Below are 16,510 nucleotides of genomic sequence, written 5' to 3'. Positions count from 1 at the left end.
CACAGGGGATGAAACCACTGTCCTTTATTATGATCCTCTTTCCAAAAGGGAATCCCTGGAGTGTGCAAACTAGGCGAAGCATTGCTGAGAAAAGCCAAGGTCACTCAGTCCACTAAGAAGATCATGCCAATAATCTTTTGAGATTGCCAGGGAATTCTCTTGATTGACTTCAAGGAAAGGAATAGCACCATGAATGCAGAATATTATGCTTCACTCCTGCACAAACTGCATGATGCCATAAAGGAGAAGAGACGAGACATGCTGCGTTATGGTGTTCGCCTGCTTCATGACAATACTCCAGTCCATATGGCTATTGTTGCAAATTGGAACTTCACGACTGGGCAACTCGTATATAGAGGCTAGTGACTTCACATCACTTGCCTTAGTATCCCATAATGCAATGCACATATCCTTACAGACATGTATAATGCTATGCATTTTGGAAAGGATCACTATATTGATCTTTATTGAGGTCTCATCAGTGGGAGCAAGACCCAGAAGTGATACCAAGGTTGAAGTAATGTAGAAATTATATTTTCATGTACAAGTAGCCAAAAGGTGTCAGACCTTATTACTAAAATACAGTGATACCTTGGCTAACGAAGATAATTCGTTCCAGAATTACATTCATTAGCAGAAATCTTTGTTAGCCGAAACGTGATTTCCCATAGGCTTCTATAGAAAATCGTTTAATTCGTTCTGGATGCTGCCCACTATTTAAAGATAAGTTTTATAAAATAGTAAAAAGCACACTATATAAAAGGGCAAAAACTCACCAAAGGCTGAGATGAACAGCTACCAATTAGATGAAGGAAAGTAGAATCAAAAACTGACGATCTTTACACTATTATATACACTTTATTAAACTGAAAATATGTACACAACATTTTTACTATTCTTCTTCCAAATTTTCAAAGTTTATTCAAGGTAAGTCTCCTCTTTTTCAGTAGCTGGCCTTTGTCTCTTTGCTAAAGGAGAAGTCAAACATCTGTCCAAAGTTGATTGAACTTCTCTTTTTTTCAGAATTTTTTAAAGTGATTGAGACACTTGTCTTCAACCAAGGCACAAAGTCTGTTCATTTCAGCTTTGTTGGGATGCCACTTTGTAGCCAATGACTGAAACTCTTCTCAGTAGTGCAGCATTTTTTTAATGCCACCTGTTGGCATTCTTCCCTTTTTATTGCTGTCCTCCTCCTCTAATGAGCACTCTTTATCTTCTTTGTCTCTTTCCTGATTTGGTTGCTTTTTCAACTCTTCAAGCTCTTCTGTTGTCAGATCTTTTGAGTATTTTTCAACTAATTCTTCTACATTTCTTCATTTACCTCCAAATGTAATGCTTTGCCCAAGGAGACTATCTTATCTACAATGTCAGCATTTTCAGCAGCATCTTCAGCATCTTGAACACTGGAAACAGCACTTCTTATCTTGCAGCAGTCTGGCCATAACTTTTTCCAGTCAGCACTAAGTGTCCTAACTGACACTTCGTCCCATGCCATGGCAATGACTTGAATAGCATGAAGGATACAATAATGATCCTTCCAGAATTCCCTCAGAGTCACACTAGTAAATGAAGTTGCATCAAAACATCTTTGGACACATGTGTTTTGTATACAATTTCTTAAAGTTTGATATGACCTGTTGGTCAATGGGTTGCAAAATAGATGTGGTGTTTGCAGGAAGAAATTTTATCTTGATGAAGTTAAATTCTGCCTCCAAATCTTCTTCTTCCAAGCCAAGTGGATGCCCTGAAGCATCGTCCAGAAGAAGTACAGCCTTTTCGGGCAAGTTTTCTTCTCTCAGGTACTTTTTCACCTTGGAAGATATTCATACTGCCAACACACATGCATCTTTGATGTCATGGCAACATTCAGCCTGTGATCCTATAATGTTTGTCCCAGTAATCGCATATATTAGATAAATCACATAATTTAATTTTGAAAACATTGCTATGCAATTAAGCACTGTGATCTGCATTGATTTATGAACTACAGATGTTTGTCTACAATTCCTAAAATTTGAGACCATAATTAAGAGACCTTCAGTCCTTTTGCCAAAATCATCCAGTAATATCTTATGAGATTATCCCTAATACTTGAGATTTTTTAGATCCATTTACTTGTATAATACATATATAATGCTGTATATTATGATGTTTTGATAGTAAAGATTGATTTGCCATATGGGTCATATTGGTTTAATTCTTATTTTTTATAAATATTAGATAATTAGCATAATCTAGATTATGATAAAATAGTTTAATTATCTAAATTGTATTAAAAATAAGTTTTTGCTATTTCATTAAGAAATCAAATATTGAAATTTAATAAAAAAATAATTTTAAATAAATAAACTTAATTGAAATATTTTCTTTTTTCCTTCTTATGCAGATCTTGAAAACCATAAAGAAAGTGATCATATAGCTACTCAGTTAGAAAAAATTGATGATGACTGTGGAGAATATGGTGTACATTTAGTAAAAACATTTGACAATTTAATGGCAAAAAAATATGGAATTCGGAATCCTCCTGGATTGGCTTTCTTCCGTCGTGGAAGGCACATCAAATATATTGGTAATTAATTTTTTAACAGTTATACTAATTTTTGTAACAGCGTTTAATAATGTCTATTTAGAAAAGTTTATCATATCTGTTACCATACAATCAATTTTTAAAACAGTTCATTTTGGTGATATTTCCTTGAGACTGCTAAGAGACAATAAAGTTACAATTATTATTATTATTATTATTATTCAGGCCTCCATGGAGTCAAAAGACTCATCGCGGGAGGTCCTTCCTAGGAAACACAAAGTCTATCAAGACTCATTGTGGGAGGTCCTTCTTAGGAAACACAAAGTCTATCATACCACTCCTTAAACTCATTGACTGTTCTCGTTCTCACCACTGTGTCAGGCAATGCATTCCATGGTTCAACGACCCCTCCATGCAAAGAAACCACTCCTCACACTCTTGCTCACAGCTTCCTTTCGTAACTTCCAAGGATGGCCCCTTGTCATCACTCCTTCATGCTGTTCAACCAAGCGAAAGAACTCCCCAGTGTCAACCCTGTAACCACCTCTCAACTGCTTAAAAGTCTCAATCATATCACCTCTCCTTCTTCCATCCACCAAACTCTGCAGTCCACATTCCCTCAGCCGATCCTCATAACCAACTTTGTTGTACAGTCCTGAAACCATCTTTGCTATCTGTTTTTGTACCCTTTCCTTAATTTATCCCCTTGAAATCCTGGGGACTAAATCTGAGAACAATAGTCTAAGTGTAGTCTGATCAGGATCTTATACAACGGAATGATAACTCTTTTATCTCTGCTGGTCAGTGTCCTTCTCATTATTGCAGCAATCCTCTGTGTTACCTTCACCACCTTTGCAATATGTCCCTTGAATATAAATACAAAATGTTCTCTTATATAAATCATGTTTTATATAACTAAAATAATTCTACTGTGAAAATTAGCGATAATATACAAGAAATTATATTTTTGCTTTATCCATATATATTACATGTCATCCAATTTTTTATCAACTGGTAGACTAGCTACCCTGTTGCCAACTTAATTAGCCGAGTGGATGAATGGAAGTTGTGCAAGGATATGGGCTAGTAATTCAATTTAATTTAAAGGAGAGGAATCTAATTTAGATGACAAGCTGTATATAACATTGAACACACTGTAAGAAATTGATTATGCTGAGAATTTGGAGATTATGGTAGACAGGGAGTTGAAGTTCAGGAAATATATGCAAAGGTATGCAAAATAACAGAAAGGATCACTTGGATGTTGAAAAACATGACACATAGACACATAGGGATAAGAAGCTATGTTACTCTGTTTAAGACTTTCATACAGTGATTGTAGAGAATTATAGAGACATTCTCCTTTCTTTTAGTGTTGCACAGTGATCAGCATTCATTTTAGAAATTATTATTATTCGTAACACCTCCAAGGAGTCTGAAGACTCATTGCGGGAGGACACCCACAATTTCATAAGAAGTTATGAAAACATTTCATAACTTCTCTGTTTTCTTTTACATTCCATTTTTTACATTTAGTTTCTTCTAGTCGCCTTTCAGTTTCCACTTGTCACCTGATGCCCAGCATCCCCAGCATCTGACGCGGTTCTTGATGACCCGTGCATCGACACTGATCTGGTATGGATTTCTTCTTGCTTTTCACCATCAAGATGGGGGAATGGAACACTGTTAGTCTGGCTCCTCAATTGAGACCTGTCTGACAAGGGTGGCCCTGCTGGCAGCTATGCTACTGCCAGAATAGCTCTCAACATCATTGAAGCACACAAGCCCCACCGCCACAACAAGGCCATGCTCCTTGGGGGGATTATTATTATTATTATTATTATTATTATTATTATATGGTATCTCCATGGACTCTGAAGACTGCCATTGTGGGAAACTCAAACTAACTATTATACACACAAAACTTGTCACACCTCTCCTTAAACTCATTCACTAGCAGGGAACTCACAACTAATTTTAGCAATTCATTCCATTCATTCACCACTCTCCATGCAAAAATCTGGTTCCCACACACCCCTACTAACCATACTCTTACACAACTTCCACAGATGGCCCCTAGTTCTCTGACTGCTTGTCATATATTGAAAAAAATGTTTGTGCATCAATGTTCTAAATTCCCTTTAATATCTTAAAAGTACCTCTTTTCTGCTTATTAATTAACTTTGTAACCTTCAGCCTATTCTTATAGAGAACATTCCACAGACCTGTCACCAATTTAGTCACTCATCTCTGAATCTTCTCGACCACATTCTCATCCCTAAGAAACCCATATGACCAAATCTGTGCACAGTAGTCAAGTTGTGGCCTAATCATAGCCTTATAATGAGGATAATAACTTCCCTATCATTACTTGTTCACATGTTTTTCAACATTCTAACAGGTATCCTTTGAGCCATTTTACCAACTTTTGCAATATGCCCTCTGAACTTCTTCAGTTCTCTGTCTGCCATTATCCCCAAGTCCCCAGCTCCTCAATTTCCTGCAATCCAGTACCATCAATATGATACACCATAGGCAACTTTTTTAAACCAAAGTTCATAACCTTACATTTTGCAACATTAAATTGACAGTCAATGTCAATTAATTTAAATTATCCTGCAGGATATTTACATCACCTTTATCTACTATTACTCTCTCTAGTTTGGCATCATCAGCTGCAAACAACTGAATATCCCCTCTTAAATCTTTCCCTATATTATTGATTTACAAATTAAAGCATAGTGGCCATAGAATATAACCCTGAAGTACACTAGTCACCCTCATTCTCCTAGATTCCACTCCATCATATATTACTCTCTGGTGTCTATTTATCATTCGTCCCCATATCCATGCTACTAGCTTTAAATCCATTCCTATCTGCTCCAAGTTTTGTAATAGTTATCCATATGTTATTCTGTAAATTGCCTTTGCAAAGACTAGCAATATCATGGTGTAGCCATTTCCTTTATCCAGTTTGCTGTCACTTTATATAAAATGTGAATAAATTACTAAGACAGGACCTGCCTTTTACAAAGCCATGCTGTGTACTATAGAGTAGTGCATTCCTATCCACCCATTTTTGATTTTACCTTTAACTCACTTTTCCAATACTTTAACCACTGAAGTTCCCAAGTCCTTTGTCCCTAGTATTTGTGTAAATCTTTATGTTGTACTCATATTTACTATATTTAACCATATACTTCTATGTGAAACTCTCTGCCAATTAAAAAGTTTATCTTCATGTTTAGTAATGAATACTATTCTTTCTCCTTATCACTGTTGCCTGAATATAACATTCTATAATTATTATTTAGTAGGACCTCACCTGTTCCAGCCTTCTTTGTCTCAGTAATACCAGTTATGTCTCCACATGGCACTTTTCTAGTTTTTCTGCCAGCCTGATTTCCTTTCCATTCATACCCCTTATGTTGATGGTGCCTAACTTCAAATCTTCTGACATTATGTTTGTTTTAGTGAGGATCCATATAATCCATATATCACCAGCAGCACCACAAATCAACACATGTTGATTTGTGGTGCTGCTGGTGCACAAAGGCAGATGCAATACATGATGCCAGCTGTTAAAAAAAGATATGCATTAATAATAAGTAAAGATATTATTGTGTTTCTTTTGCGATAGTACTGGTTTTTCAGTTTGTGCTATTCAAATTGAAGATTTTTTTTTTGTTATGAATATGTGGTATTTTGTTAGGATTTTACTATCTTAGTACTGACTCCCATTTAGTATTGAATTATTATTATTATTATTATTCGACCTCCATGGAATCGACTCATCTAGGAGATGCCATTTGTTATACACAAAGCTCATCATACTGCACCCTAAACACATTCAAAATCTCTGCAGACACCACACTCTCAGGGAATGCATTCCAATCATTCACAACTCTCCATGTGAAAAACCTGCTTCTCAATCCCTTGTTCACACCCTCCTTATATGGCTTCCATGGATGATCTCTTGTTCTCCCCCCTGACCTTCCATTTTTATTATTATTATTATTATTATTATTATTATTATTCAGGTCTCCATGGAGTCAAAAGACTCATCATGGGAGGTCCTTCCTAGGAAACACTCCTCTTAGGAAACACAAAGTATCATACCACTCCTTAAACTCATTGACCATTCTCACTCTCACCACTGTGTCAGACAATGCATTCTATGGTTCAACGACCCCTCCATGCAAAGAAACCACTCCTCACCCTCTTGCTCACAGTTTCCTTTCGTAACTTCCAGGGATGGCCGAAACCAAAACAATGCCGAAATAAAATTTAGAGTGGAATTATTAAAAGAAGAAAGTATAAAAACATTATACTACAATAGATTAAATCAAAAGTTTCAAGATAACCCATTAAGCAGCAAACAGCATGTAGAAGATAACTGGAAGATTTTTAAAACAAATTTAACTGAAATAACAACAGAAGTATTAGAGGTAAAAAAAAGAATAACAAAACCAAGAAGATGGACTCCATGGTTTAATGAAGAAATAAAAATATTAACAAAAGAAAAGAAAAAAAATATCAAAAATATCTACAAATGAAAACAACAAATAATTGGAACGAATATAAAGAAATAAAGTTAATCAAAAGAAAATAGAAAGCAAAAATCAATTTTGGGAATCATATACAAAAGAACTTGAACATGATTTCTAGTATACAGAAACAAATGTGGAGGTTTATTAATACACAAAAGAAGAAAGAAGCAGAATATATCCCAATATTAAAAGTAGAAATAGAGGAATTAGAAAATTATTTTAAAAACCTTTATAACCAAACAGTTGAAACAAAAGTAGAACTAGGTAAACAAACAAATCAAGAAGAAGAAATAAATACAACAGAAACAAAAATTGAAATAACAGAAATTGAAAATGCAATTCAAAATTTGAAAAATAGAAAATCACCAGGTCTAGATAATATCAATAATGAAATATTAAAAAAAATGGTAAAGAAATTATAATTCAAAGTTTAAATATATTATACAACCAAATAATAAATACAAAAAAGATACCGGTAGAATGGAAGAAAAGTATAACAATACCAATATTTAAAGAAGGAGATTAAAAAACCCAGAAAATTATAGAGGGATAAATTTATTAAATACCTCTTTAAAAGTACTAACAAGAATCCTAAATAATAAAATAACAAAGGAAATTAATCTATTAAATGAACAACAAGGTTTCAGAGAAGATAGATCATGTACAGATGCAATATTCATAATTAGACAATTGATAGAGAAAAGAATAGAATACAATAAGGAACTATTTATATGCTTTATAGACCTGTAAAAAGCATTTGACAGAATATTAATTCAAGATGTAATAGAAATATTGCAGAAAACATAATACAAATAATTAAAGAAATATATGATAATAATAGCTGTATAATAAAAACACAAGGAAAAATAAGTAAAGAGATACAAATGCATAATGGCATTAGACAAGGAGACTCTTTAAGTCCAACAATATTCAATATAATAATGGATGAAATAATATAAAAAGTTAATAAAATACAGGAGTGAAAATAAACAATAGAATAATAAGAACTATTATGCAGATGGTGTTATATTAATTGCAGAAAATGAAACTACAGCTATAAATATTACTACATATAATAAAGCATCAAAATTGTATAATATGAAGATATCAAAAACTAAAACAAAACGTATGACAATATCACAAGAACCACAAAGATGTAAATTAGAATTGGAAGGTACTATTATTGAACAAATAACGAATTACAACTATTTAGGTATACAACTGAACTGAGAAGGAAGACAACATCTAGAAGTCAGAAAACAAGTTGCAGAAGCTGCAAGAATATCAGGATGCTTGAACAAAACAATATGGAAAAATAAACATCTTAGAGTAGAGGCAAAAACCAGAATTTATTAAGCAGTAATCAGGCCTATTATGACATATAATTTAGAAACAAGACTAGACACTAGGAAAACAAGACAAATGTTAAACACAGGTGAAATGAATATATTAAGAAAAATAGTAAATAAAACTAGATTAGATAAAATAAAAAATACAGATATAAGAAAACAGTGTGAAATACAAGTAACAAACAATTGGGTAGCAACCTGAAGAATAAAATGGATTGAACACGTGGAAAGAAGAAGTGAAGATAGAATAATAAAACAAGTCTATAGTTGAAAACCAAAGAATAAGAGATGAACAGGAAGACCTAGAAAAAAGATTAAAAGATACTATTAAAGAAGATGAAGTATTGGTTGCAACAGTTACTACATCTAATGTGTGAAGAAGTATTGACTCCACATCTATTGATTGTAGTCAACATGGCAGCCACCAGTTTTAGGACTACACCTAGTACCTACCATTTAAAGGCCACATTATTTATAGCATAGTTGATTTTGTAGCTTGCTACACATGCGATATGTATACATCCTGTTGTTTAAAAATGTGGCAGGTATGAGACAAAAATGTATATATGTGCATGAAATGTAGGCAGTGGGAGGTGCTGAGAGACATATGTCTCAATCTTAGGATTTGGTGGTAGTGGAGGTAATGCTTTGGAAACAAGTAATTTTCAGTTTGTGGATGCCAGTAGCATGTGTGTGTTGGAGAGTGGAGAAAATGTTAAAACCTGTATACAGATTTAGCCTAGGGAAGTTTAGCAATAAAGAGATGGTTTATCTGATGGCCATGATTGTGTGTAGATGAAAAATGAAATGGAAGGAATGAAGACTAAGTTGAGGAGAGTGAATGAAGATCTTAGAAGGATAGAGAGGCTGGCTAGTGTAAGAGGAATGAGAGTAGGTGTATAAGACTGGCATCAAAGAGCAAGGGAGAGACAGGGGATGAGAGGAAATTCCAGATAGTCTAGAGAATGTAGAAGCAAGGTTTCAGAGAGGAAGACAAAAAAATGGAAGAGACAGTGGAAGAGAGAAAACTGCAGAAAGCCAAAAGAGTGTGGAAGCAAGGGATAGAGATGTGGGTGGGAGGAAGAATGGGAGAAAACCGAGAGTGAGCTTGGTAGCAGTAAAAATCAGGGATGCCAGTGAGAGAAGAATGAATGAATCTGTTTGGAGTGTCATGTATGGAGATTCAAAGATTCGAAGTATGCAGAGTAGAGTGCTAGAGGATTGCTTGCCTGGTGGAACAATAGAGAGTGTGGCAATGGCAGTGAAGAGTGGGAAAAGTGTAGAGTAGATGATAGCAATGGCTGGGATGAATAACCTGAGAGGTAATGTGAATCATGTAGTGCAAGATTTGAAGTTGATATTAGAGATGGTGCAGCAGAAATGTACCAGAGGAAAGATAGCGAGCATGTTACCCAGGTGTGATAATGCAGAGTGGAGGAAAAGAGCAGTGATGATGAATGAGATGATAGGGAGAATGTGCAGGACATGAGGTCAAATATGTGGATGTGTGGAATAAGTTTGAGGAGAGAAGAGTAATCTAATTGAATTCAGATGTAATCATTTGAATGCAGAAGAGCACAGCCATTTGGAGAGAGTGTTGTTTCTTCAGAAGTGAATGTGTCAGGACAGGGAAACTAGAATTGCACATGTGGAATGTTGCAGGGATGGCCTCATGTGGGGAGAGTGACTTGAGAAATGAATTGGAGTATGAGGGAAGTAATAATGGCTATAAGAATACTGGCACACTGGTTTTTCTGTATACAAATGGTAGAAGTATTAGGAATAAAGGGAATGAGTTTGTGGCATTGATTGACTCAGTCTTTTCAAATGTTGTTGGTATCGGTGAAATTTGGCTAACTGAGAAGAATACTCTAACAGGGATAGAAATTGAAGGGTATAGCATATTTCAGCAGGATACAGAGGATAAATGTGGTGGTGAAATGTTACTTGTGATAAGAGATGAATTATGCAAACTCAGTGGAAATAATACTAATGGCTTTGAGAGTATATGGTGTAAGATAGATGTTTATAAGACACAAGATATTTAGTAGGATATTGCTACAGATCAGGGAACATAATTGGTGATGAGCAGGAAATGTTTAGTCAAATTAGTTTGACAAGTGATCGTTATGAGGGGACTTCAACTATAATGATATACGAGGGGGGCCTGGAAAGTTCTTATAAACACCTAGAACAAAAATGATATTAAAGTAACTGATATAACCACAAGAAAGACGATATCTTAAAACCTTTAACCCCCATGTTTCATCTGATATAAGCAAGTGATATAACCTTCCAATTGATGGTTATAATCCCCCCCCCTCATAAACTGTGCAGAGAAGACAGCATGCAATAATAAGGGGACTGAATTTCTCGATTACTTGAAGAACAATGGTCTTAGGCAGCATGTATTGGAGGAAACACAATGATCGAGAGTTTTGGATTTGGTCATAACATCAGAGGATCTGATTGTAGCTGAGATGGCATACTTGCCCCCCTGTTTGTGAGAGTGACCCTGTAGTCCTGACTTGGAGGATGAATAGGTATGGGAGATATCAAAACAGAAAACATTTATGTGAAATTATAAGGAAGGCAACTATCATAGACTAGAAACCAGCATGCAGCAGTACAATGGATCAAAGGATTTGAAGGAACACTGGTCATTAGTGCATGAGAGATATTTAAGAAAAAATTATTGACAACAATGACAGATTCTACCAGAGTGGTCTGAAAAGTTCTCAGCCTAACAATGAAAAAACGAATTTATAATTTCAAAATTACTTTTATTTTTCACCATAATCTCCCTTAAGACTAATACATTTATTCCAGTGCCATTATCCTGTCCCTGTAGTGGTTCTCAGTAAGATCTGCAAAATACCCCTCTACAGCTGCAATCACCTCTTGATTCGAAGAAAAACGCTGACCAGCATGGAAGAGTTTTAGTTTTGGGAAGAGATAGAAGCCAGAGGGAGCCAAATCTGGGGAATAGGGTGGGTGTTCCAACGTGTGCAGATCCCTTAATTTTCCCATTGCCAAAACACCTTTGTGGGCAGGTGCATCGTCCTGATGAAAGATGATTTTTTTCTTCTGCAAACCGGGTCTTTTCTCACAAATTTTTTTGTCTAGTCTAGTTAAAAGATTGGAATAATATTCCCCAGTTATTGTTTTATCCTTTTCAAAATAATTAATAAACAAAATGCCTTTAGCATCCCAAAACACTGATGCCATGACCTTTCCTGCTGATGGAACCGACTTTGTTTTCTTAGGCGTTGAACAACCGGCTTCTGTCCACTGTTTTGATTGCTATTTTGATTCTGGTGTGTAATGGTGAATCCAAGTCTCATCCATAGTAATAAATCAACACACAACAAAATTCTTGTTAAAATACTTTTCATGCGAGTGCATTTTTGATCTGCTGTGAGCAAGCGTGGCGCCCATCTTGCGCAAAGCTTTTTTGCAATTCTTCATGCAAAATATATCCTACACGTTCTTTTGAAATGCCTATAATCTCAGCAATTTCATGCATTTTGACTCGCTGGTCATCCAATACCATATTGTGCACTTGATCCATGATTTCTGATGTTGTTACACTTTTTGTATGTTCTTCACGTGGATCATCTATAAGGCTGGTACGGCCACGTTTAAACTCGGCAGCCCATTTCTTAATTGACAAAAACAAAGGAGAAGAGTGTCCATAAACTTTTATGAACTTCAAATGAATTTCTTTTGCTGTTAAATCTTCTTTTACAAAGAATTTTATAACTGCACAATACTCAATTTTATCCATTTCAAGGAATACAGGGAACACTTTTGCTTCAGACAACTGTATAAAACAAACAACTTGATACAATGACTTGTAATTTCACAAGGATACTTATGACAGATGTACCAACTTAGAAAATAAAAATCTTGCCGATAGTGTTGCCATATATGGTCAAGGCCGAGAACTTTTCAGACCACCCTCATAATATACCTCGAGTGAAGAAGAAGATAAAGCAATTTGGAGTCAATGTAATGGATAACAAGGGAAATAAAAGGCGATTTGCAGAAACAAAAAGAGCTTATGGAAGACATATAAAGAGAGAGGTAGAGAACAGTTGCATAAGGAATATAGGATTCAGGCTAGGAAAGTGACTAGTATTCTAAGGAGAGAAAAATTAGAATATGAGAGGAGACTGGCACAATCCAAGGAGGAGGAGGAGATTTTGCACTGTGTTGTGAGTAGAAGGGAAAAATGATAGTGGATGGATTATCTTGGATGGAGATGGGAATCGGGTGATGAAAAATGACACAGCTGAACTATTTAATAATCACTTTATTAGAATGTTTCATCTTAGTACAGCAGGCTATATTCCTAGAAGGATAATGAGTGATTAAGTGTTAGAAGTGAAGAAACGGGATGTATTCTGAATACTGAGAATGCTAAATGTCAATAAGGCAGGTGCACTAATTTCCCCATGTGTTTTTAGGGAATTTCTATGAAACTGATTGTCTTATTAATTTAGCTATTTAATGAAAGTCTTGCAATGAGGCAAATTCCTGGAGAATGGAAGGAGGATAAGATAGTACCATTGCATGAATACTTTCAACATAACTCAACATAACTCACTGGAGTTATGTTGAAAGAAGCAGCGGAAGCATGGGATGTTGGGGATAACTATATATAGAGATTTGAAGTTCCAAGGATATATTATTGCAAAAGTTGTGAAGACATCTCAGAGAATTGCTGCATTGTTGAGGAGAACATTGACTACAAGAGATAAAAGTGTGCTGGTGCCAATGTATAAAGCTTTGATCAGACCACATCTGGATTTCTGTGCTCAGATTTGGTCACTAGGAGGATTCGAAGGGAGATGAAGTAACCTTGGAAAGGGTGCGGAGATGGATAACAAAAATGTATCAGGACTGTACAATGTTCATTATGAGGATAGACTAAAGGCATGCAGACTGCAGAGTTTTGTAGATAGAAGGCAAAGGATGGGATATAATCAAGAAATTTAAGCTGTTGAAAGGTTATTGTTGTATTAACACTGAGGATATTTTTCTCTGGTAGTACAAGGGAAATGTACTACCAGAAAGAGTAAGGACAGGAGGCCATCCCTGGAAGCTGCAAAAGAGGGTGGTGAGTAAAAGGCTAAGAAGCAAGTTTTTTTTGCATGGGGAGTGGTAGGAGCATGGATGCATTGCCTGAAAGGTGGTGGATGAGTTTAAGGAGTGGTGTGATGGACTTTGTGTTGACTACTGTTGATCTGTCACAATGAGTCTTGTGATTTCTTGGAGGTCACCAGGAAAATAATAACAATAATAATAATAATAATAATAATTCAGGATGGAAATGTGTTTTCTATGTTATAAACACAATTTTTATTATTATTATTTATTTATTTTTTAACTATGGAACTTTCATACTCATTCTTATACATCAAATTCATTTTAGGTAATCTGGTAGATGAAGAAGAGGTACTTGAATGGCTGACTAATCCAGAAAACTTGGATTTAAGCGACACAATAGAAAAAGTAAACAAGAAAATGTTTGAAAAAATTTTGCAAAGAGCAGATTATGTGGCAGCTGTGTTTTGTAAGAAACTCAGTTTTTATTAATATAAATTACTAACATTATTTATGCAAAATTAATTCATTTCTATATGTTATCTAATTTAAGATTATATATATAGTAAATCAGAGAAAACTGTGGCACCTGGGCTAGTTTAGTGAGTACAGGAGTTGTGAACTTGAAGTCCCCGATGCTGGACTATACCTTACTTCACATAATATACATCTGTTATATTATCTGTAGACTAGTCACTACCTTTCTTTTATTCTTATTCCTTCCCTTCCCCCTCCCCCAATGCTGTTAGAGTATTCAATGGCTAAGGGTAAACTTCTTTCTTTCTTACTTTGTTCTTCTCATGCAGGGAGAGTCTGCCTTCTCTCCCTGCATGAGAATGCAGACTCCCACCATGCCTAGTTAAAGCTAGAAGGCAAATGCCGCAGATGAGTGGCAAACTGGCTGAATTAAAATTGCCCAAACCCTCTATTATTATTATTATTATGGGCAACTTCAGGGAGTCCTTAGACTCATCGAGGGAGGCCCCAAATCATGTTCATCACAACTATTCGACATTCACACAGTATCTATCATACCTCGCCTTGAGCCAAGATAATGCTTCCACGTCCAGGGCCATAGACATGGCTATTTTTAGATCACAAGAAACAGTTGAGAAATATGCTGTGATCAGCTCAAAAAATAATCCATCTCCCAATATTGAATATAAGAACTCTTCTTAAAACCAAATTGAAAATTGATGGAGAAAGAGCTAGAGAGGATTAAGTGGGATATAATAGGTATTGCCAAAACACACTGGTCAGGAGAAGCCATGGTAAATTTGAAGAATGGAAAACTATTTTACTCAGGAAGAGAAGATAACACCCATATAGACGGAGTCACAATATTAATCAGTAATTGCTTGCAGAATTCCATCTTAACCTTAGAACCATATGGTCCAAGAATTATAACAATTAGATTAAAAGGAAAAGAAAAAGGGATTTTTTTTCAAAATTATCCAAATTTATGCTCCTGATCAATCACAAAGATGAAGAATTAGGTACTTTCTACCAGCAACTACAGGACCTTATTGATAAAGCAAACAAAAAGGATATTGAATAGTAATAAAGACATCAATGCCAAGATATGGAGATTTACATCGGACATGAAAGATGTGATGAGCAAATTTGAAGTGGACTAAAGAAACGAAAAAGGTGAAAGACTGTCGAATTCTGTAAACATAACAATCTATTCATCTCACCATGTTTTTTCCATAGACCATTATGCAAATACACATGGACATCTCCAAATGGTATGATTAAAAATTGTGATTACATTCTAATCAAAAATAACTGGAAATCCTCAGTTCAAAATGTAAGAACACTAAAGAAACTAGATTTTGATTCTGATCATGAATTACTAGCTGCAAAAATGAATTTGAAATTTAAAAATAGCAAACCAAAGACCTTAAGTTTAACATAACAAAACTGAAAGATATAATTATACAAAACTACAGAAACATAATTATTATTATTATTATTATTATTACGGGTATCTCCATGGAGTCAGTAGACTCATCGCGGGAGACCCAAGCTAGCAAAACAATATCTGTCATATCTCTTCTTGAATTCATTTACAGATGAAGAGCTCACAACAAAGTCAGGCAATGAATTCCACTCATTCACCACCCTCCAGGCAAAAAACCTTGTTCTGACACCTTTGTTAACCACACTCTTCTTTAATTTCCAGAGATGACCTCTTGTTCTTCCATCACTATCACACAGCTGAAACATTTCCCCTGCATCAATCCTATAAAAACCTTTTAGTAATTTGAATGTTTCTATCATATCCCCTCTTCTTCGCCTATCAACCAATCTCTGCAATCCACAAGCTCTCAATCTATCAATGTAGGGAGCATTTTTTATATCACTCACCAACTTGGTCACTCTTCTCTGAACCCTCTCCACAGCCTCCTCATCTCCAAGGAATCCAGGTGACCAGACCTGAGCACAGTAATCCAAATGTGGAAGTATCAATGCTTTATAAAGGGGAATAATAACCTCTTTATCTCTGGATGTCAGTGTGTTCCTCAACAACCAAGTAATCCTATGTGCAATCTTGGACACCTTAGCAATGTGTCCTCTGAACTTCATCTCCTTATCTACCAATACCCCTAAGTCCCTAGCCTCATCAATCTCTTGGAGTACCTTTCCATCGATGTAGTACACAGCTGGTAATCTTTTAATCCCAAAATGCAAGACTTTACACTTTTCCACATTGAACTGACATCCATTTTCTTTTGCCCATTTTACCAGCTTATTTAAATCCTCCTGCAAACTTTCAACATCAGCTTGATTTTTTTATTGCACTACACAACTTTGCATCATCAGCAAACAACTGAATATCTCCCTTTAAGCCGTTTCCTATATCATTTATATACAAATTAAACAACATTGACCCAAGCACAGAGCCCTGAGGCACACCACTGGTCACCTGCCTCATTCTGGACTTGGCTCCTCCATACACCACCTTAACCAAC

At 35.4% G+C, this 16,510-nt stretch overlaps 1 protein-coding gene across 1 annotated transcript in view; it reads left to right on the top strand.

The window, feature by feature from the left end:
- The window catches only part of LOC150096202 (uncharacterized), an 881,296-nt gene that overhangs the window by 592,878 nt on the left and 271,908 nt on the right, over window positions 1-16,510 (top strand). The window contains exons 24-25 of the mRNA XM_090409004.1: window positions 2,387-2,569; window positions 13,864-14,004. Coding sequence (XP_090265130.1) covers window positions 2,387-2,569; window positions 13,864-14,004 — 324 coding nt within the window. The remainder of the gene's footprint in view (window positions 1-2,386; window positions 2,570-13,863; window positions 14,005-16,510) is intronic.

The sequence above is a fragment of the Typopeltis vanoorti genome, chromosome 19 (assembly GCF_054136105.1).
Source record: "Typopeltis vanoorti isolate ZY-2024b chromosome 19, IOZ_Tvanoo_1.0, whole genome shotgun sequence".
Classification (NCBI taxonomy): Eukaryota; Metazoa; Arthropoda; class Arachnida; order Uropygi; family Thelyphonidae; genus Typopeltis; species Typopeltis vanoorti.
Note: the sequence above shows the minus strand (reverse complement) of the source record. Positions and strands in the feature narration are given on the sequence as shown.